At 47.9% G+C, this 24,099-nt stretch overlaps 1 protein-coding gene across 1 annotated transcript in view; it reads right to left on the bottom strand.

The window, feature by feature from the left end:
- The window catches only part of ONECUT1 (one cut homeobox 1), a 37,061-nt gene extending 17,978 nt beyond the window's left edge, over positions 1–19,083 (bottom strand). The window contains exon 1 of the mRNA XM_032297407.1: positions 17,851–19,083. Within this exon, the coding sequence (XP_032153298.1) occupies positions 17,851–18,955 (1,105 nt within the window). The 5' untranslated portion in view covers positions 18,956–19,083. The remainder of the gene's footprint in view (positions 1–17,850) is intronic.
- Between the last annotated feature and the right edge of the window lie 5,016 nt (positions 19,084–24,099).

The following is a 24,099-nucleotide window of genomic DNA, read 5'->3' as shown; positions in this document are numbered from 1 at the left end:
GCAGAGGGTTTTGTTCTGTGATTATGATGAAAGAGGAAGTTGGGTGAGAATGGAGGAAGATATCAGAGTAATGGCTGTGAGCTTTTTAGCGTGACTTGACAGGGCTCCTTCATCTTGACTTGTCTGAATTTACTGCCAAGTGCCCAACGTGGAAGCGAGGGAGCTGTGGGACTGGAAGGCATCTCCGTGGGCAAGTAAGGTATCTCATGCCCAGAAAGAGGAAAAACAAGGTTTCTGTGCCAGCCCTTATTATGAACCGGCTGGCACCAAGAGAACTAAAGAACTGGAGGGTTTTTTTTTTTTTTTTTAAATTTCTGCACCTCCATATCCATGCTGTGACAGGACCCCTGTTAGTTTGCACTGGGCTTGTTTTAGGGTTGTTACATTTAGAGTATGTTTAAAGTGTTACATAACACGTGGCATGAGTGCGCACGTGCACACACACACACACACAACAAATTGGGCTGCTTTTCTCAAACTGTAACATACATTGGAATCACTTCCAGGGCTTGTTAACATGTAACAAGCCAGAGTTTCCAGCCAGAGTTTCTGATTCTGTAGAATTTCTAACAAGCTCCTGAGTGATGCTGGGGTGTGGATATGGTGCGTGGGGTGGGGAGAGAGAAGAGCAAATGCATCTTAACTAAAACATGCTTGAGCAGGTTTGTTTATTTTATGGGTATAGGCAAAGCACTTTTGAAGTGACTTTAGATGTATTACAGGATTGAGTAAATGAGTAAATCCGTGTGTGAGACAGAGAGAGAGAGAGAGAAAGCAAGAAAGAGAGGTAGGTTACTGGGTATCAGAGTTCTCACTGTGCAGGAAAGGACATATAAATAGGGAATGGGGGAAGGCAGAAAAAAATCCTCTAAGGATATATTGCACTTGGAGGTGGAGGTACTGGTATGAACTCATGATTTTAGAAATACGTACATGAGCATGTATATAAGAATGTTTATGTGTACATGAGTATTATGTATGTATGAATGTGTATATGCATATTTGTATGAGTGTGTAAATAAATGTATATGTATCTGTTTCCTGACTTTAAGACGGTAGAAAACCAAAGTCATCCTAATAGCTGTGAGCACACTTAGTGCCCAGGTGGACTCTAACATTGTTCCCCACCAGGATAAACCAGGGCTTATCAAAGAAGTGGCACATTCTAGGACTGGGGCAGAATATGTACCAAATGAGTGTAGACCATCTGATGACAGAAAGTTACAAAACAGAAAAACATGAGCATGTCACAGGGACACAGGAGTCAGAATGAAAGGGCTCTCATCAGTCAAATCTGGGAGAATTTGAGCATCAAAATAGTTAAGTACAGTAATGAATTGTAAACCACCAGGAAAAAAAAAGGAATGCCTGAGTCCACTCCAATAATAAATGGAGAATGAGAAGGAAGGAAGGCTCTTGTTCACTGTAGAAAGCTAAAGGCTAACTGGTAAACATGGCAGGAGTGCTAGAGAGGGAGAATCATTTTAAAACCATGATGACAAAGATTAGATCAGGCAAGAATCAATAGAAGCTAAATCCGTGGGGAATTCTGATGAGGGGTAGGATATTTGCATGATCTCAAAGCATTTCCCCATAGCCTGCTTATTAGTTGTAAGGAAGAAAATAAAACAGTGATTATACAGTAGAGAAATCAGACAACACCTTGATCCCCTTGACTGAGTGATCCAAATGAACTCACCAGTTAAGTGAGGGACAGACAGACATTGTGGGCTTTCAGATGCCATCCCCTGAAAAAATGACACTGTCACCTATTCAGCTTTCTGGGTAAGAAAGCACAACCTCGAACTAATCTCGAAGAAACATCAGGTAAACCTGAAATTAGAACAATCTTATTTTAAAAGACAGCATGTCAATATTGTAAAAGACAAAGATTGTGGAAATGTTTCATATTAAAAGCTGTAAAAGAGACATGACAACCAAACCCAAGACTGAATCCTGTATTGGAGAAGAACAATGCTGGAAAGGACATGACTGGGTCAACTCAAAAAACTGAACTGTGGCTATCTAAGAGAATACCCCTATTCTTAGGAAATATACTCAAGTATTTAGGGGTAAGGGGCCATGATGTATGTAACTTACCCTCAAGTGGTTCCGTGAAGAAAGTCTGTGTGTGAGAATGAAGGCAAGAGCACATGCGCGAACGATAAAGCCAGTGGGTAAAACGTTAACGACTGGTCAGTTGCTCAGTGTTGACAGTGGGGTAAAGGGAATACTGATGCTTTCTGTAGGATTTTAGTTTTGCAACTTTTATAAACTTGACATCATTACCAAATAAAAATGTGAAACATCATGTTTTTGAATGTTTAATGACATTGAGCTAGGTTTAATTGTAAATTCCCTTTTTCAATTTTGTGAAAAATAAAAATTTTAAATGTTTTTGTATGTGTGTTTTTAAAAAGCTAGAAGGAAACAAACCAATATATGAGTAACTATTATCTCTGGGTTGTGGGATTACGGGTATTTTGATTCTGTTTTATTGTTTACAATGTTTCATAGTTTCCACAGTTTCCACATGGAGAATGTATTAATTTAATAATTTGAGAGAAATAATTTTTCTCAAATAATAATTTGAGAAATATTATTTTTGAAAGAGGAAAACAACTAGCCTGTAGAGTTTCATGTATAGTGTTGCTGACTGCTACGCCATTGATTAATAATAGCAAAAACAAAATGAAAAACCCCTGAAAACTACTGAAATGTCCCATGATAGGAAAGGTTGTTGGAAAGATTATGTAAAGAAGATATTTCTAAAATAGCATAAAGTCAAAAAATATAGCTGTGAAATAGAAGATCTGTAGAATATTTTCTAGTATAGCGTGATCAAAGAACAAAGGGATAGCTTTTGCCTCTTCCTCTGCTATCTTGCAAATATCGTCTCTCTATGTATATATGTTGAATAAATGAATGCTATTCATTATGTATTTGGGAAAGGTATGACGGAATTACCAGAGATTTTTAATTGTCTCCATTATTCTCTTATGTATTTTCAAAAAATCCACCATAAATTTAATAACATGGGATTTTTTTAAATTTAAAACGTAACAAAATAGTATGGACCATCTCATAGGGGAAGATGGGAAGGACACACACACACACACACACACACACACAAGGTTATCTGTGTGGAGTGCTGTGGGTGATTCCTGTATTTTTTTTGTTAGTGTTTTACCCTGCAGCTCCAGCTCAAAGGATGTATATAATTATTTTACAACAAGAAATGTTTACTTATTTAATTTTTTGAGATGGAGTTTCTCTCTTGTTGCCCGGGCTGGAGTACAATGGTATGATCTTGGCTCACCGCCTCCAAGATTCAAGTGATTCTCCTGCCTCAGTCTCCCAAATGGCTGGGACTATGGGCATGCACCACCATGCCAAGCTAATTTTGCATTTTTAGTAGAGACAGAGTTTCACCATGTTACCCAGGCCAGTCTTGAAATCCTGATCTCAGGTGATCCACCCACCTTGGCCTCCCAAAGTGCTGGGATTAAAGGAGTGAGGCACCGTGCCCAGCCAAAAGTTATTTTTTAAAAAACCATCGGAATTAAAAACTAAATTATGAAATAAGCTACAAGGACTTAAACATGGTAAGTATCCAGTAAATGTTAAAAAAAATTTACTAAGGCTATGTCATGACAAAAGCAGGATCCAGAAAAGTATATATATGCCATACAATAATTAACTTTTTGGAAAAAATCACCACCCTTGTGTTGAAGGCAGTGCTCTAAAATGATATTGTAGTTGTGTCTGAGTACAGTTATTACTTTAAAAGAAGAAACTGTAAGGTAGATAGAATGTTTTAGAAGCTTGCATTTTGAACATCTTTCACACATTGAATTGTCTTTCATAAAAGAGCTAGAATAAGAGGCCGAGGTGGGCAGATCACCTGAGGTCAGGAGTTTGAGACCAGCCTGGCCAACATAGTGAAACCCCATCTCTACTAAAATACAAAGTAGCCTGGCGAGGTGGCACACACCTGTAATCCCAGCTACTCAGGAGGCTGAGGCAGGAGAATCACTTGAACCCAGGAGGTGGAGGTTGCAGTGATTAGAGATTGCGCCATTGCATTCCAGCCTGGGTGACAGAGCATGACTGTCTCAAAAAAAAAAAAAAAAAAAAAGAACTAGAATGAGGGGACTACCCCTGAAACACTTGGGACCATTTTCAACCGAGGAGAAGGGTGGTCGCCCTGTGCTACTTTTCTTTTAATTTTAGTACTCAGATAATTGCATTGGGCAGTACCTTCTAGGGAGGCAATTTTCAGGCAAAAGAATTAAAAAAAGTAAGAGCCATTTAGTACTTTCCCTAGAAAGTGATCTTTTGGGATACGGGAGAGGCCCTTGATTATTTTAAAAGAGGAACACACACACACACACACACACACACACACACACAGACACACACACATATGCACACACACACACACGAGAAAAACCATAGACTGTCTCTTAAGAATATACAAGAAACTGGTAAAAGAGGTTTCTTCTAAGGGATAGGGACTTGGGGACTAGAAAACCAGGGAACACAGTTGGGAGGAAAGCTTGTTTTTTTCCTGTATATCTTTTTATGCTGTCCACCTTTAAAAAAATGGTGCATATAGTATATGTTCAAAATATGTATTAATTAAAAACAATTATTTAAAAAAATCTGTTGCTCATGGAACAACTGTGAAAATACTGACATTGTAGGAAAGCAAAATTTGTTTTCCTATGAAAATATGTTTTCCTTTAAACTGCTTAGTTTCCACCACAGAGAGATTTGTAAGTGACTCAGACCAGGACTTTCCAACACTTGTCTGCCCCACCTACTACATGTCTGTGCTTCTGTCTCCTCTGGGCTGTTTTCTTTGTTTATAGATAGCTCTTGGGCTACCATTACTGGGGACTTACTTTTGTTTCTCTAACAGCAGAGATGGATTTGGGCTAACCCCTTCCACTGGTTCTTCAGTGCTCCTTGTACCCAGGGAAGTGGCTGGCTGGAATGTGAGTAACCATCACTGCCCACCAACACTGGGAAGTGAAAACGACCCAAAGGACCCACAATCTTCACCTCCTTAGCATTGTGCCTACATCATGTCTCTCCCAGTAAGTGACAGTTTCTGGTGAGGCAGAAACAATCTACCTGATTGGATACATCAAATCTGTACAGAAGCCAGAGAGCCCACCTATTGTAGGACTGTATTTAAGGGGGTGGGCAATCCTGAAACATTCCATCTTTATATTGACATCCATATAGCCACTCCGTGGTTAAAGGTATATCCAAGCCCCCAGCTTCCCATGCCAGAAGGAAGGAGCTGGTTCTGCTTCCATTTTCACTCTCCACCATGTCTACTCAACGTTAGAAATAGCTCTAAAATTTTGCCACCCATTTTCTCCACCTTTGCTGGCAATGACACACAATCAGACTCTCAGAATCTATTGCCACTTCTAGCTAGTCCCCTGTGACTTCTCCTCCCATTATCTCCCACTCCAGCATGCTTTCAAAAGCACAAATCGGACCATTTCACGCCTTGACAGGTCACAACTTCCTCTGGGCTGCACAAACACACCAAATCCTTGGTCATCTCCTTTCAGTTTTATTTCCAGTTTCCCTGCCTGCTCCCACAGAACTTTGTTCCTACCCAGATCAGAGATGTTGTCAGTATTTATTTTCCTGCATGTTTCCTCCCTGTGAGCTCCCCCAGGATACAATAGACACTTCATTCCTCTTTCATGCCTTCATACGCAGCCTAGTGCCTGGCACACGGGGGGCACTTGATTAGCGTTTGGTCAAATAAAGAAAACAGAACTTTTGAGTGATATAACATGGCCATCAGTGGTGCTTCTCAGATTTTAAGGGACACAAGAATTTCCTGGGGATCTTGTTGAAATGCATTTTCAGGTTCAGTAGGTCTGGGGTGGAACCGGAAGGTCTACAGTTCTTAGAAGTTCCTAGTTGAGGTCAATACTGCTGTTCAGGGAGCCACACTTTGAGTAGTGAGGGCCTATCGAACATTAATAACTTTTTTAGATGGAGGAGCATGTTGAATCAATGATTCCTCTAAGGATCGTGATGTTTTGAGTGAACTTTTGATTTCAAAAATATGTAAAGAAGTAACAGATTTTATAAACACACACAAACACAGAGTTATACAGAGTTAGTTACAGAGCTATAGGTTATCCCAGGAATAAGGGTAAAATAAATAAGATAAGGGAATAAAATAAGAGTCATCCGCCCTTAAATTCTCAACACCATTATTCTAATTTGCACTTGAATTGACATTAGAATCAGCTAGGAAGCTTTTGAAGCAGCACACGTCCCCTTTTCCCGCTCCAATCTGATTTGCTTTTCTAGAGGAATAGGAAACCCTCAGTCCATGGCTCCCGCCACTGAACAAAACAGATTTGGAGAATGCCTTTGTAACTGATGGCAATGTATTGTGTCACTCAGATTTGCTGGGGAAGAAACAAGCTTTTAGCTTCACGGTAATTCCAGTCTACGAACTCTTCTGCAAAAGGAGTTTAGCCAGGGCCTCCACACACTCTGTTGTTCCCTCTGCCTGGAAGCCTCTTCCTCCATTTCTGTCCCAAGTCCTACTCATCCTCCAGATCTTCAAAATGGTCCCTTCATCACACCTTAAGCTTCTCCTTCCTGAAACACACGTGCGCTCGCACACACACACACACACACGTGCTCGTGAAACATGTGAACAGCTATTTGTTCTCCTCCCTGCTAGATTGTGAGCTTCAAAGAAAAAGCGTGTTGTGCATTCCATTTCCAGTTCTAAGCATGGAATTTGCTACAGCAGGTGCTCAAATGAGTAAAAAAATTAACTTAACTCTTCTTTCCATATTTAATGAAGTTCCCTCTTTTACTTATTTTATTCTCCTGCCCACAATTGGCTGGATATAATTCCTATGAGCTGACATTTAGTATGGAGCTAGGACCTGCTTAAATGACAATACAATACGTCTTGAGGTTTGTTTGGTTCAAATTGCTTGGGTTGGGGAATCAGACAAAAACAATGTTTCTTCCTCCACAATGTTAAAAATAAATAATTACTGCCAACCAAACCATATGTATCATATGTGTAAGATATGAAGCACAGTAACAAAATGAACAGCTATGAGCCCACCACCCGATAAAAGAACTAGAACATTAGTTGCCTGCTGAAGCTGCAGGGTGTTCTCGACTCATCTCCCTGCCTTCCCCTATCAGAGGTAACTACTCTTCTAAATGTATGTTTATTACTCATTTTAAAAAATAGTTTTTATAAATCACAATTAACTTATGCATTCCTTGTCAGTGAACGTTCAGGCTTTTTCTGTGTGTGTGTGTGTGTGTGTGTGTGTGTGTGTGTCTCTTAGGAACAATGCTGTCAAGAACAGTCTTTGCATGTCCCTAGGAGCAGTTATGAATTTGCCTATAATATATGCCAAAGAGTGGAATTACTAGATATGTGCAGGTCCAGGTTGATATGATGATGCCAAGTCATTGCCATCTTTTCTGTTTTTTTGTATTAAAGGTGCCAATTTACTTTCCTTTCCACCAGTAGTGGATAAGAGTTCCTAGTGACACATAATCCTTGCCAACAGCTTGTCTTGCTAGAACACAAGCAATAGAATCTCAAGCTGCAGCACTCTGGGGCCAGAAGGTACAGCTCCTGCCTGGATAGGCGATTTCCTTCTGGCCACCTGACAAGAGATTGGCCCCCTGAGTCTTACACCTTGTTAAGTCCTGAACTGCCAACACAGCACTAAACTTAGAAGAGTAGGGCTCCAACTAAGCTTCCCCATGGATAGATACACAGTCATCATAGAAGGCAATCAATCATAGACTGTGGCACCTGGAGGGGACCCTAAAGCCAAATCCTTCATTCTACATTTATTGAGACTGAGGCCCAGAGGTTAATTACTACAGGAATCTTTTTCTGGGGCAGTTGATTCTTAATCCAGAGAAGGTTTCTTTTCTTTTCTTTTTTTTTTTTTTGTAACTGAAGATGGTGTAATATGATCCATTACATTAATAGTGACTCTAAATATTCAAATAACTAACCAGTTTATTTTTATTGATTGATTGAGACAGAATCTCACTGTCACCCACGCTGGAGTGCAGTGGCGTGATCTCAGCTCACTGCAACCTCTGCCTCCCGGGTTCAAGCGATTCCTCTGCCTCAGCCTCCTGAGTAGCTGGGACTACAGGTGCACACCACTACCCTGGCTAATTTTTGTATGTTTAGAAGAGACAGGGTTTTACCTTTTTAGCCAGGATGATCTCAATCTCCTGACCTTGTGATCTACCTGCCTTGGCCTCCCAAAGTGCTGGGATTTCAGGTGTGAGCCATGGTACCTGGCTGACCAGTTTATTTTTAAAAGGTGCTTAAGTGACACAAAATTGATAGCTTTCATTTCTTTGGTTATGAAGTAAACAGGAGCGATATTATTCACTGGGATAAAGAAACCACAATTATAGTTTCAATATGCAAATTTAACTATACTGAGACACTGGTCTCATGGGGGGAAACAGTCCCCAGTTATCTGATTGATCATTCTCGTCCTTGGATCATTCTCCATACCCCACCAGGCAAATACTAGGCACCTCTTTAAAAAGCCATTTTTGTGAGTAATGAAAACATAAAGTTCATTAAGTTTAAAATCATCCTCCTTTTAGGAGCACTCATAATTAGGCTATACTAACATTCTGGGAACAATCTGTGGGGATTACGGCAAAGTAGCCTCAGTAACTTGTTGGTTTCTAATCCACACGAGAATGTGGAAAAACGCCGAAAAAAGACCAATCTGCAGCAGAGGTGCTTAGTGCTCTTCAGAGAGTGCACAATAGCCGAATGTGGAAAAGTCCAGGCAGGGGCATCTGTCTCCATCCACTAGACAGTAAATATGGAGCTGGGAGGAGGAGGGGTGCTTCCTAACAGGATGGGTGTTGGTGTGAAGAAAGGGGGCTTTCGAAGCCTATTGTGGAAATTTTCCTTCCGGAGCTGTGTCCTTCAGGAATTCTCTTCCTCCCTACCCCTTCCCATCTGTCTGGTCCTCTCTACACCAAATCCCCTTTTACAATTTAAAGATATCTTTTGGTTTAACAACGTCTACAGCCAGATGCTAAAAGCTTTCTGTGAGGCAGCCCTTTTTAATGTCAGGATAAAACTCAGGAGCTTTTTATTACTCTGGGGTGGAGGGCTTGGAGGGAAAGAACACCAGGTAATTTTGTGCAGGAATGCTGACCAAACAGTACTGAGGTACTTCTGGTTCCAGTTTTCCTCCTAGCAGTCATTTTAATCAGCACTTCCCCTTTTAATGAGCTGGTAGTGCCATTACATAATCACCCAGCTCACTGGATTAATGATGAAAAGAGGAACTGATTTTTCCAGTTGCATCATTTGAAGTAAATGTTAACTTTCTTTCTGAGTCCTTAGTTAACCGCATTAGTGTGACAAATATGTCTTTGTCTAGCATAAGTAATTAGAATTTAATCACTTTAACTGCATCTTAATTACCCCAAATGAATTGAAAGGACATTTAATAGCAAAGATTAAATTGCCTTAATGAACGATTTTTGTGACTCCATCAATACTCGAATCGCGTTAGCCACTCCTCTCACGCACTCCAGTCGCAGAATCTGCAGCGAGCATAGAGGTCACTAGGTGGCGCGCTTCGCTCGTTTGTTTATTTAATTTTCCCCATTGATCTGTTTTAGAAGACAACAGGAAAGAAAGCAAAAAGCACATAGTTTATTGTGTTCCTTCGATAACCTCTCTTTGGGACTATGAGATCATCACCAGATGTGAAAACGAAAGCAGTGATTTCAGAAACCGTAGATTCTGAGTACCCCATGGTATAGGCACAGGAATATGAGACACACACGGTGACTGGAAACATGCAGTGTTTGATAAAAATTGCAAGATGCCCTCTAGACAACTGCCAGCCTATATATAGAGTTTTGGTCAATTTATTATTTTTTAGTGCAGAGCCCTAAAACATGAATTACAGACAAGCTTTGAAATAGCAAGGCAGGCACTGACATGGAGCCAAGAAATGTAATTGCTGTCCAAGTGCAGATCAGAACACCAATTCCTGAAAGTAGGGGAGGATCTGGGCCCTTGGACCCTCTTCCAAGGCAAGGGATCCAATGGACCGGCTCCACCCACAGGCACATCTAATGAGATGGGTCTTGTCCATCAATAATTAAGTGAACAAATGGATGGGAAGGCTGGGGTTCCACATCTACCTCTAGTACTCCCTCACATTTTCTCGCTGTTTCTTCAAAAAAGAGTAATAAAAAAAATCTCTTTTACAACTCTTGAGTATAACAGAAATAAGTTTTCTTAAGTGACTCTCTTTGAGAGTCCCAGAGGAAAGGCACACTTTCTCTAATTGCAAGAGATTTATTACGTAGAGACTTTCAAATAAGTGATTTCCACATTCTGGGCTCTACTAACCTGGTGGGGGCTGCCCTGGCAACAGAAGCATTTGGAAGAGGATAAAAGGTTCTGGGCTTTGAACTGGGAAAGCTGAGTTCAGGGCATCAGTGCCTTGAAAGAGTTCAGGGCATCAGTGTTTTCCAGCGATGTTGTCACAAGTAGATTAACCTTACTAAAGAGAGCAACAGGGAAAAAAGCAGTAACTACCACATAGTCTGATGGCTCCCAAACTTGGCCACACATCAAAATCACCTGGGAGTTCATAAAAATCCCAATGCCTATGTCACATCCTGTACCAATTATATTAAAATATCTGGAGCTGCAGCTAGGCATCAGTTTTTTACAGGTCTCTAAGTGATTCCAACGTATAGCAACATTTGGGAGCCACTGGTATCAAGGGTGAGTACTCAATGAGTACATCTATGTTCCTATCACAGTACCCAACAAACAGAATGTGCATAAAAAACTTAAGCTTCTTCCTTATCAGTTACTATGACAAATGAGATGGGTTGTGCTTTAGGATCTAGTTCTTCCCAGCTGTTGTATTATTAAATTGCCTCATCTAAAAGAGAAGAAAATTTCTTTTTTTTCTTCAACTTTTAAATTCAAGGGTACATGTACAAGATGTGCAGGTCTGTTACATAGGTAAACATGTCCCATGGTGGTTTGCTGCACAGATCAACCCATCATCTTGGTAGTAAGCTCAGCATCCATTAGCTATTAAGAGAAGAAAATTTCTAGAAGTTAATTTGTTCCAATTTTATGATAATGTAACATCTCTTGGGAGAGACATATGTGGATGATTCTATAGCAAGACCCTGTGATAAATAATTTTTATGTTTGTATCAAAATAAACAGATTGCCTGTGATTGGTCTAGTCACCTTGCATAGTCTTATTATCTCAGGAGGAAATTAAGCTTCATTAGTATTAAAACACTTGTATTAAAGTAAAAACCTATACAACCCTATTGATAGAAGGTAGGAATTTATGATTGTGAACTAAATCCATTCACATAAGAAATAGTTAAAAAAATTTTTTTTACTGAACTTTATGAGACTGACATTTTTTCATGTAGAAATGTGCCTTTATTCTCCCAAAGATGCCCATGTCATGTCCTATACCAATTACATAAAAATATCTATTTAAATAAATGCCATCTTATTTAAATAGAGATATAATGAGGATATTATTTAATAAATACGTGTCGAATGTTTTTCTCCAGCATTATGAGAAATGCACCCTTTAACAACCACAACTTCATGAACACCTTTCTTCTGTTGCTACCCTAGGTTGGGGGCCATTCAATTTTACCAAGAGTGTGGAAATCCTGCTGTTTTAATAGGGGATGAAATGAAACTAGTCATTTCTCATTCAACCCACCAAGGCTTCCAGATTGATATAAAATATTAAGTTGGTGTTTACATATTCCAATACATGGACTTTACAAAGAGTACGAGCACTGTCACTTGAGGAACAAGGCCTGGAGCTGAGAAGCAGGATACTGGAGAGCCTCCTTTTTAATTACTCACTTTTACTAGACTTGAGGATTTTCTGTCTTACAAGAAAATCTGGAATAAATTTTGTTGGTATGCTCTGTAAGAACGATTTCTTCTGATAACCTGGGGTAGCAGCATTTGTTTGATTAGCAGAATTTGCCATGAATGTGGAAATGATGACATCAAAACAGCTCGTGTAACAGCCTCCTTAAAGACCTCGTAGATTAGAGATGACTATAGATTTTCCCCAGCGCGGATCAAAGGGACTGAATTGAACGTTTTAGCTTAATGATCCAACCCCTGTCACACCCACAGGGACGTGAATTCCGATTTTATAAGCAGGTGCGCACGTGTACTCAGATACACAAAGCCGCGTGGAGGGACGAAAAGATCAACCACTGGATCGACGAGGATAGGTTTGATATTTTCGATTACCTCACTGTGCCAGTGGATATTCCTGGCTGGGCCTTGTGCCCTTATAAACTTTGGAACTTTAGCTGTTAATTTTTGTTTTCTTACTATGACTTCCCAAAGACATTCTATCTGCCCACCAGGGGCGAAGAGAAATGGGACAAGGCGACAGGGCGGTGGGACCCTGTCCAGGGTCCTGACGCCGCGCCAGGGCTCCAGGCCAGTCGGCCTCCGAAGGCCCTTTCACTCACCCTACACGAGAGGAAACAAAGACTTCCCAGCTCAAGGCCTCAGGGCTGCCTCCTGACTCCGGTCAGTTTGCAGGAAGAGGAAACAACAAAACAAAGGAACGACCGATCCGCCGGGTATTATATCTCTCAGCTCCAACGTCGGACTTCAGACTGCCAGGGTCACCTTTTCTACTCTGACCCTGCTTTTCTTAAGTGAAAACATGCCAACAAAAGCATACTTCAGATACAAACTCCAACCACGCACCTTGTTTGGGGAGGTTAGAGCTAGGCTGTACTTCGGGGAATGAGAATTTTATTTTCATGAATTGGGTAATACCCAGGCATTGCTGCGGAGCTCGCCAGACCCTCTAGACCCTTCTCTTCCTCCTTCACACCTTCTTCCTATTACAATAGTTATTGTTTTCAAATTCACTAGGACGCCAACGTTCTGAAAACAAAGGCGCAGCAGGCATCCCTTTCCTCTCCGCTGAGGGCTGAACCACTGACGCTTGCCCAGCACTCGGCCCCGACGGCCTGCAGGGGGCGCGCGCCGCTCCCTCAGCTCAGTCGGGCTACCCCAAGAACGGGAGCGGCATGGAGGGCAGCAGGGAGTGCGGAGGGCTCGAGGCTCGCAGATAAGGAGAGGAGCATCCTGGGATTTGGGTCCTCTGTGCTACAACTCAACCGTGCTATTGTTGGCACTGTCCGACCCAAGTGTCGGTTGTAAGCGGTGACATCGGGGCTGAGCCTTTAGCGACCGCGGTGCCCTGGGCCAGGAGGGTCACCCCAGTTACCGGAATCCCTCTCCGGATGCATCCAAGGTGATAGGGGCTGCACCCGCTGACGGGATAGCCGCATACCCTCTGAACAGGTAGTGGAATTTGTCTCTGGCAGGCGTCCTAGCTGCGCTGACACCAAGGTCGGCACACAATAGCCATCAGGCCCCCTCAAGCCCCAGAAGCAGGTTTCCCCTGCCCCAGCCATACTAGCGGCTCCAGTCGTCCCCACGAGCCCACTTCTTCTTGTCCCCAAGCGCCACCTCCTCTCCTTACCCGGGTTTGTGGCCGTTACACGGAAGGAACTATGGTCCCATACCCTCGAGGGGACAGACACTGGCCGAGAGACAGGCACCACGCAGAGCCTTCTGGTGACTGTCTGCAAGAGCAAGGCCTTTTGGTTTCGCAATCGGCTGGTTGTGTGTGTGTGTGTGTGTGTGTGTGTGTGAGGGTCCTCAGCCCACTTCCGGGACGAACTGCCACTTTTCGGCCTGGCGGGCTCTGGGACTCCTTGGTCTCAGCAGGTAGCCATCACAGGCCTTCGGAACAGGCAAGAGGCGCTTCCCTCAGGCAGCTACCCTCGCCCCCGGCTCCGAGGCTGACACGGTTGGTCGCGCCCTGTCGGCCCTTTGTTCGCGCCGCAGCCAGCTGGGAGCAGCTGCGTGGCTCCAGAACCCGAGACGCGAAGCCGAAGCGCGAGAAAACCGCTGCGCTTGACGCCTTCTTCCCCCCTACCCCCTCCCAGATCTTGGGCCCAGAAACCCTTCCAGCTCCTGCGTCCCACACGCCCAGTCCTGGCTTCTCTCCCCGCCCAGGACTCTTCCGGGATTTAAGGGCGCTGCCTAAGGAGCCCGCACTCCTGCCTGACTCCCATGGCCCAGAAAAGCGGGGGACAGTTGAAATGTCACCCCTGGGATAAATATTAACAAAAAAGCAAATGGACTTGTGCGGGGGTCAGTTATCAATCAACCAGGCCGCAAGGCCACTCAGGGCAAACACAGCCCAGGTTGGGCTGGACGAGACTTTCTCATGGTCGCTTCCCGACCGAACTCCTCCCCGCCCCCGCCCCCCGCCGGGCTCAGGTCCTTCTTCAGGTCTTTCTGGGGCAAACACCGGACAGGAGGAAGGGGGCGCAGTCTGGGTGCTGGAGGCCCCGCCGACTCCTTCCTCCTTCGTGTGGTTTGGAGGTTTCCTCGCCTCCAAGTCTAGCAGGGTAGGAGTGCCCAACACCCACCCCCGCCCGAACCTCGGGCTTGCACACCGCCTTCTCTTGGGTCCGCGGTGCTGTGCTTGCTGGTGGGTGTGTGTCGCAGTCTCTTTCCGAGCCAGCAGCCCCCGCCGTGGCTGAAGCCCTCTGGAATCTTTAATTGGAAACTAATCTTGCATCTTGATAGGCGCCCACGTCAGAGGCGGGCCACCCACCTACCCGCCCGCCTCATCCGGGAGGAGACGCGGTGAGAACCTTGTCGCTCTGCCCTTTAATAGGGCTGCATCAAGTAGTACATGGAGGGAACATATATTGATTTTTAAAAGGTAGTTAATTTGGTGAGAATTTCCTCCTGTCGCCGGTCTTCCACCAGCCACTATTATTTCGTGACCAGAAGGCGCCTGCCCAAACACAGTGCCATGTGCAGAGGGTTTTGACCCTCTGCAACAGGCTGCCGGGACCTAGAGGACAGAGGGGCGTGGAGAAGCCACCACTCTCCCGCTGCATAGTGAAGGAACGGAACTCAGTGAGCTCTGACCTCGAAAAGCGTTTGGAACGAAACTGGGGGAGGGTCTCTGAGCGCAACAGCAAGGAATGCTACCAGGGGCACTTCCCCATATGGGAGCTGGTAGTGGGGGCAGGCACTAATATCCCGTACAACCAGCAACGGCCAAGTGCTCTTCAATCCGTTTCAAGGCCCTTGCACTCGGCCCGCTAGAGATCACTTGGAAAGTTCAGAAAACCACCCACTCTTTCTAAAATATGAAAATGTTAATGAGATGGCTCATTCTTCAATAACTTAAAAATAGGTTGTGAAGGGACTGCTCCTGGTTCCTTGCAGGAGGCCCTCCTCGACCAGCACATCACCCTGAATCCTAGCCCTCTCCAACATCCCTTTTAAGTTAAGGAAACAAAAATGTAATAGACATGCTTCCTTAGGGTCTCAGGACACAGGTCTGCTTGGTGTTAGGTGCGAAATGGAGACTCCCTGCTGGAGTCTCCAATGTTTCATTTTTTTCGAGGGAAAGGCTGTTGATCTGGGGCTGAGGGCTGCACGGCTCTCCTTCGTACCCAGGCAGGCGCTCCTTCGATAGCCCCCTGGGTGCCATAAGCATCTGCCAAGCACCAGGTTTGCTCCTCTAGCATGTAAGACCCAGCACTCAGGCTCCCTCCCCCTCCACAGTGCTGTCCCCTGAGCTCAGCTCTGTAGCTTTCCACGCTTAGAGGTCAGAGGGCGCTCCCGTGGCCAGGTTTCCAAGGCTCAGAGGTCGCCTCTGAACGTAACGTGTCAGTCTGTCCTTCCAGGGGGCGACAGCAGATGGGGGAAGCGGGGGAGGCGGGACAAGGATGTCCAGAGCAAGAGCCTCCAGGGGGTGGGGGTGGGGGTGGGGATGGGGGCCGAGTTTTCCCGGAGGGGTACCCTTCTCTATTTCTAACTTCTTCCCACATTCCCCTGCCCCACTCGTTGGCTTCTGCAGGCACTGCCTGGGTTAGAGGCCCTGAAGTGCGGCTCTGGGGTGGTGTGGGTGTGTGAAAACGCACTGCCTTGGGCTACGGAGAGGCGGAGCAGTCAGGGAGTGGGAGCAGCCCCTTCGTCCACTCCCTCCAGAACCTCAACTGCTCTCGGGGTCTCGGTTAGCCCACGGGTTGAGATATGGTGCTGGCAGCACCAGGGCTAGAGAGTGGAAACTCAGGAGCCAGCAACTGGCGGAGGCACCCAGCCAGCCTCTTTTCCCCAGACTGGCTCCCGGGCGCAGGCTGCAGGAACCAGCCTGAGGACTTTGCCTAGGGCGAATGAAGGCAGGGCTGGGCTGGAAAACCTGGCAGGGCAGTCTCAGCCAGCGTAGCGCTTTGGGACCGGAGGCCTGGAGCGCCGAAACCCAAAGAAAGCTTTGGGTCGCTTCGGGGCACGAATGGCAGGCTGGTCGGCACCTGCCACCCCCTAGCTTCTCATTGGCAGGCACGAGTTGGAGGAGGGGGCCTTGGCCTCATGCTTTGATTTTAGACTGTGAAACGGCTCAGTGCCCCCGGCTCAGAGCGGATTGACTGTCTCTTGTTCTCCAGGGACGAATTAATGGAGAACGATCAGTTAATTAACAAACCCTCATTCCGGCTTTTACCTTTTCTCTGCGCCAAGGCTCAGGCCTGGGCGCCGGGCTGAGGTGGAGGTGGAGGGGGGTTAGGGGATGGACCCAGGTGTCAATCAACTTGGCAACTGCGTCCCGGATCTCAGCAAACCCAGGCTACCCTCCGCTGTCCTTAGCACTACCTCCCCTTCTGTTCTCTATCCTCAAGGGTCTCCGAATCCTCCTGAAATCCCCGGTGGGGTTCGGTCTGGGCTCAGCCGCCTTCCTGGCCTATCCTCAGTCTCCTGGAGCCAGGCGCCGTATCTGCGCTGCGCCAAGGAGACCTTCCCGCTGAACTCAGAAATACCTGGGGCTTGAGGTTTTGGGCAGGAGACCTCTGCTTGTCGTTTACACACTCCCATCCCCAAACACCCCGCCCCGAACGGGGATTCAGATGAAAATTGCGAAGAGTAATAATAAAATGAAATGCAAAGTCCTAAGGGAGTGGGCAGCAAAGGCGGTCCCAGGACTTGGCTATCGCTTTGCAGCTCTCACTGGGACCTTGGGACGGTCAGCCTCCCTCTCCTTTCCACAGCCGATTCCATGCGAAGAGAGAGTGCTAACCCTTACACCTCGTCTGTACCACACACCCGTCGCTCAGTGGCTTTGGAACTTTTTGCCCACACTCTTAGATTGCCGTCACCCCAGCCAGCGTCAAAAGAATGAGCGCGGGAGAGGGTCACGGCAGCCAGTTCAGCCAAACATCGATGCAGCTCCGGCACGCTCCAGCCCAGTGCCGGGGATGTGTCAGAGGTACCTTCGGGGAACATCTGCATGGAGTTCTACGCATGCATTGCCTCCCTCTTCCCAAACCCGGAGCGCTAAACTGAGAAGCGGCGCAGTGTCTCGCCAGATGCGGGGATTTCTCTCCGCCTCAGGCGGTGCGAGCGCTTCCCTCGCTGTTCCTGAACACAACTGCACCTCTTCAGTCGCCGAGGCCCTACCGCTTAGCTCTCAGAGCCTTCCACAGCCCAACACACTGAGCCTTGGAATAGGCAGTTTTCTCCCGCAGCCTCGTGCTGGCCTCTCCAGGCACAGGGAGTCCCCATTCTGGGGGTAGGGAGCAGCCGGGATGAAATGCACCCAGCCCTCTTTCCTACCCTCCCCTCTTTGGTCCCTTCGGCTTTCGGGTCCCTAATCTCCCTCGCGCCCCGCACCTTGGCCGGCTCACCTGCTAAGCGGAGCGCTGACATGCGCTGGAACTCCGGCTCCTGCAGCCACTTCCACATTCTCCGGAAGGTCTCCCGGCCGGATTTGAGTTTGCTCCAGGGTTTGGGGTTGCGCAGCAGGTCCGACAGGGTCCCCTGGGAGCGGCAGAGCACCCTCTGCGCGAAGATGGCCTGCGGGATGCTGTAGCGCTTGAGCTCAGTGGTGATACGCTGCGCCACCTCTTTGGTATTGATCTCTTCCATCTGCCCTGAATTACTTCCATTGCTGACCTGCGCGCCGGTCACCGAAGGGTTGGGCTCCCGGGCTGTGCCCAGGAGCTGCCCGTGGCCCTGGGCGTTCAGGTGGGCGTGGGGATGGTGCGGAGGAAGGCCGTTGATGGGCACCATGCCGGCCGAGGTGGGCGTGAGGTGCTGCTCCCCGTGGCGGCCGAGCATGGCCGGGTGGTGGGCTTCGAAGCCGTTGGGGGTGAGCATCTTGTCGGTGGGCATGGTGGCGCCCGGGTGGGCATAGTGGGGGAGCCCTTGCTGGGAGTTGTGGATGCTGCCCAGACCGGAGCTGGAGAGGGGCGAGAGACTCTGGCCCATGCCGGCCACGTCCTTGTGGTAGGGGGTATAGAGGTTATTCATGGAGGCCAGCCCGCGCTCATCCCGCATGAGCGTGAAGCTACCGCTCACATTGCCCGCCAGGCGCTGGTGGTGGTGCGGGTGGTGGTGGTGATGGTGGTGGTGGTGATGGTGGGGGAACTTGTCCGAGACTGTGGAGATGGGCGGCAGCGGCTGCAGAGGGGTCAAGGTGGTGTAGGTGGTGGGCATGCTCATACCTGGGGGAGTCTCGCAGGCCATGGTCATGGTGGGGTGCAGGGGACCGGCCAGGCTGTGCTCAGGGGCCCGGTGGTGGTGGTGGTAATCGCCGCCGCCGCTGCCGCCGTCCAGCAGGGACGCCATGCCCATGGAGCGCGGGTGCGCGGGGGGCAGGTGGCTGCCGCGGTGCGCCACGGAGCTGCGCGCGTGGGGGCTGCCGCCCAGCAGGTCGGCAGGGGCGGGCACCGGCTCATGGCTCACCCCGTGCAGCTCGCCGATCGCCTCCATGGTCAGCTGCGCGTTCATCGTGATCCGGGCGAGCGGGCGGCGGACACAACATCGATGTGGCCAGGCAGAGGCGGCGAGGGGCGCACGGAGTCCGGTCTTCACATCGGCTGCTGGCGACTGTTGCCTTCCTTCTTCTCACTGTGGGGCTCTGTCTCTCTCTCCGTGTGTGTGTGTGTGTGTGTGTGTGTGTGTGCGCGCGCGCGCGCGTGTGTGTGTCTGTCTCGCCTTCCCTCTTACCCCTCACCTTCCCCTCTGCGTCCTCGGCTTTTTTTTTTTTTTTAAATATTAATTTCCAAAAAGGATCCGTCCCTTTGGGAGAGCGCAGTGCCCCAGCCCGCCCGCCCTGGCCACCTCTCGCCCCTCTCTTAAAATTGTGAGGCCCCCGGCTCCCCCGCCGCGGCCCGCGCGCCTGCCGAGGCTGCTGCCTGCCCGCGCCGCTCACCAGCTCGAGCCATGGCTCGGTTACTGTTGCAGACTCTGGCCGCGGCTCGGTAGCCACCGCCGCCGCTGCCGCCGCCGCCGCGGCCCGCCCTCACGCCCGCCGGGCGCAGCGCGCATGCGCGCGGCCCGGCCCCGCCCCCTCGATCCCCGCGCGCCCGGCCCTGGACGTCCCGGTACAAACGAAGGAGGGGGCCTAGCACCTTCCCAGCGGCGCCGGATGGCCGGGGAGCTGCGGGCACGTGCGAAAGATTGGCTCAGAGCGCGACTCGGGGCCGCCGCTGCAATCCCGGGAGACTCGCGCCTGGCTCGCCTCCCTGCTAGGGTGGGCCCTCTCCTCCCAGGCCCGGGACGCTCGACTCGGGCTCATAGCGGCTGGCGCGCTATGCTTAGAGACATCGCCCCTCTTCCTCCGGTTGCTGCTTCCCCGTGCAGGTTGCCCGGGGAGCTGGGGACTGTGTCAGCACCCCTTTGGCTCTGGCCCACTAGGATTTAATTTCCTGTGGGGCTGCTGGGAGTGCGCTTTCCCACCCTTGAATGCTCGGCCTATTGCGGTGGGAGCTGGGCTGGGGTGGGGTGGGTTCAAATTGCTTCAAGGGCTGGGTCCGCTTGGCGGCCGTAGACCCGGCACCCTTCGTCCTCCCGGATACGTATCTGCTCAGCCTTTCTCATCCATGCCCTGTGCAATGGCGCACTCAGTGCCAAGAGTCCTAGTTTGGGCCATACCTCACTGTCCCCCGCCGCCTGGCTCCTTCTCCCGCTCAGCTCATAATTAAAGCTGTGCGTCCGCTTCGCCAATGACTCGGCCTGTGGAGGCAGGCGAGGGAGAGCGGAGGGAGTGCCCTGGTGGGTACTTGTGTTAACTTCCGGGTGCTGGTGAGGCCGCGGAGGCTCGGGCGGTTCCTGCGGTTGCTCCCAAGGCCCTCCTGCTAAAGCACCCAGGGGCGGTTGCTTTCCAGGAGTACTGACGCAGGCAGGGTGGACGCCGGCGCGCGGGCCTCTGCTTGGCCCATAGGGACTCCCTTTTCCCGGCGTCCCCGAGAGAAGCCTCCAGATTTGAAAATCAATTCAGCTTCGGGAGTAATTTCGCTCTTCCCGGAGTCGTGCTTCAATCCGGAATCGAACCTGGTTTTTGGGCCTGGTGGGGACGCGTGCGGAGGCCCCCAGTTTGAGACGTACACCCGGCAGCCACATGCCGCGGCTTTCTTTCATTTACAAAAGAAAGAAAAAGAAAATCCGCAACAAAAGGCAGAGCCGTGTCTGCTTAGGTGCTTTCATCCTTTGGAGAAAGGACAGATGTGCCCATTGTCCAGCCCGTGGCAGTTATGGCCGGGTCAGCGCCGAGCCTCAGCCCCAGGCAAGCGGTGGTCACAATGAGAATGGCCTCTTAGAGCCCGGGGTATCTGGACTCAGATATGGAATAAAGTGTGTGTGGCATGTGCTGGGTCAAACTCAGACTGCAGGTTTGCTTGCTGGGGCAGGAACTGCCCACCAGTGGTGTTTCCACTGCAAATACTCCCAAGGCCTCAGAGACGTCAAGGCTGTGGTAGAGGTGGGAGTTAGGCTTCCAAGGCAAAAGTTTGGGCTGGACAACCCTTGGGGGAAAAGTCCCCACTGGCTGAGGCATGAGTAGGCCTATCTCTTTTTCCAGGTCCCTGCTACCACCAGGGCAACATCCTGATCCAGCTATGTCAAGTTCAGTGGGTACAGTCAATGTGATTTCCTTGAAAGTGGCCATGTCCTGAGACTGGATACTCTGGCTGGTTTTATCACCAGAGACACTCCCATCCTGTCCAAACACTGCATATGGAGGCTCTGCAAATAATTCATCTCAATGGATTTCATGCCTACTTGCATAATGAACATTTAGGAATTTAGGAACCTCCACAGAAGAAATGGCATTTGAGGGAAAATACACGTATGTAAAGGAACTCAGAAAACACAATTACTCTTTAAACTTATATCTATATCTACCTATTCACACATGTACACACAGAAACACAGACATGTATTTCCTGCCTAGTAGATTACAATATGTTGGTGGAAAGCTGCATCTTTGGTTTTTTCTTTCTGTTCTCATTTCCTATAGCATAGAGCATGGGGCTTTCATAAGAGACCAAACAATGGGTTAAAGTAGCAGGCAGTCTTCCAGCTAAATGGTTGTCCTCTCACCCCCCAACATTTTAATCCCACTGAAATGATTGATTTGCCCTTATGACAACTCTCTTCCCAAAAGGCAGTTTGTTAAAAGAAAGAAAGAAGTAGATATCACCTAGTACACAAATTGTTCATGTTTTTTTCTTTGTGTAGCTAATTAGGAACCTGATCTTGGAAACCCTCCTTCATGTGAGGCTCTCAGCTGAGCCTCTGGAGTCCACCTGAAGAAGTCTGGCGTCATGTGAGCCCAACTTCCCCCTTTGCCCAAGGGAATTTATGAAAAGGGGGCCTGGCTCTGTGTTGGTCCCTAAAGAAGGACCCAAAGAAAATATCTGAACAAGCATGGGCTTGCTCAGTAATTTTTGATTTTTTTTCTAAAACCTTAAAAAAAAACCTTATGTGCAGGATTTGCTTGGGTTTGCAAATCTCCCTAATCTTTCTTGGCTATTCACACCGTTTATCTAACCATTGTTCTCCCCTAATTGACTGAGTTGCAGTGGTTTCTCATACTACTGTATTCTTATTTGACCTCTCAAAATTTTTCTTCTAACTAAGGAAGTGATGGGTAGGAAGAATGCTCTTCTTAGGCCTAGTTAAGGTGAATCTGCCTGTGTAGAGGGAGGAGGGGCACTAGAGAGATTGTCAACTGCTGGAAGGCTGGGACTGCTTTTTGTCATTTTATCCCTCTCCTTCTTTCCCCCTTCCAGTGCTCAGAACAAAGCCTGGCACCCATTAGGTGCACTATGGGGACTGAAGGAATTAGAGTCCACTGAGGAGTCCCTGGAAATTTGGTAGGTGTAGGTCAATGTGTGTGATTGAGGGGGAGGACTTATTTTTAGCTGCTTAGATTTTGAGTAGCTGCAGGAAATTTAAAGAAAAAAAATAGTGTCAATCACTAGCAAAAAATTACATACCTGTATATATGTAAGAAAAAAGGAAATAAGACTATGACTGGTTGCTTGTTGCTGACAGTATTTTCAGTGTGAAAACAAGGAATTGAGGATGTTTATTTTGTAAATGTCAGGAGAAGAACCTGCGATGTGGGGTGAGCAGGTGCTGTCCTTCTTACACTGGTTAGGCTAGAGCTTACCAGGCAACCCTACCAGGTTCAGCAAAGAAAAAGGGTAATGAGAATAAAACCATTCCTCCAAATGCTGGCCACATGAGCTTCTCTGAAAATCTTACATAGGTTTCAGAATTAATGCTTTAGTTCTTTTTGTGAGTAGTAGAGATGTAACACATGGTTCAGTCCCAGTTCTCAGGACCATTCCAAAGAAATGTTTCTAGCTCCTCCGAACCGTGAAATGTCTACTTCCTATTTATTGGACTCACAAGGAGCGAGATCCTGGATGTCAGGGCAAATTCCTCCACCCAGGGATCCAGGGTGAGGCTGCCTCCTTGGCTAGAGCCCCAGAACATAACTTACTAGCATTTCTGATGCCAGTAGCTAGTCTAAAATTAAACTCTTGGGGAGGAATAATTTCTTTGGTGTCTGGCTACAGTAGAGCACTAGCTAACAGAAGAGTGAAGGATTCGGTCCTGGGTGCTTTCTGTCAAACTCTCCTGTTTCACCTCTGGATAAATTTTATTCGGAAAAGTGCTGTTGGCTTACAGTAGAACACCAAGAAATTCAGAATGAGGTGGCCTGGTGATTCACTATTGAAAACCATTTAAAAAAATCCCTCAATGACGTCTCTCCACTCTCTGGGGACCACGGAAGCGGTAACTAATTATGCTAGCCCCTTACTTTAATCTTTCATACTCTTTTGGCGTATAATTTTATTCATACGTTTGGTAACATTTTTCCTTCTCAAATTACAATTTTTGCCCTAGAAAATATTTTTAATTGGGCACTTTTCTCTGTTTTATCTACTTCTTTCCCTTCCATATTCCTAAGAGAAGATGCTCCATCGAAGGGCTGTCAGCTCGTGCTATCCGCAACTGACTCCAGGTTCTGGGAGTTGCCGAGGGCTGCCTGGGCAGCCATCCAAGGACATCAGACCACTCCGTTCATATCTCTGGTTAGTTCATGGGCAGATTAAAAAACAAAACAAAAACAAACAAACAAAAACAAACAAACAAAAAAACCAAAAACGCTTGCTCTCCTGGGTCCTTGGGTAAACTAGAGGCGGCACCTCTTGGGTTGGAATCTGTTTTGGTGGTCTCCTACTTCCTCGAGGACTTTCTCAAGGCTTCAAGCCAAGATCGCTGTAGGGAGAAAGGGCATTGATGCCTTAGGGCTGAGGGAGGGGATCCAGGCTCCTGGACTGCTTCCCCGAAGCAGGACCCCGAGCTGGCTGCGGCCAGCCCAATTCTGGGGGAGTCGGCCTCCTCTCACCAACAGTTCAGTGGGTTTTCTTTCTTGATCATAACTTCATGTCGTTGAAATAGTCTACAAAGGACACCAGCTCAGGCCGCGAGGGCTGAATTATCCAGATTTGGGATGGCAGTTAATGCTCCTCTTTTTGTGCCTCCCCCCCCCCCCGCCGGCCTCTGCGTTCCCTTAGCTGCGCGCTGGGTTAGACAGTGCCACGTTTAGGGGCTGGAGAGGACTAGGGAAAGGACGA

Source organism: Sapajus apella, unplaced genomic scaffold, assembly GCF_009761245.1.
Source record: "Sapajus apella isolate SASKATOON/1434 unplaced genomic scaffold, GSC_monkey_1.0 scaffold37, whole genome shotgun sequence".
In the NCBI taxonomy this organism is placed as follows: domain Eukaryota; kingdom Metazoa; phylum Chordata; class Mammalia; order Primates; family Cebidae; genus Sapajus; species Sapajus apella.
Note: the sequence above shows the minus strand (reverse complement) of the source record. Positions and strands in the feature narration are given on the sequence as shown.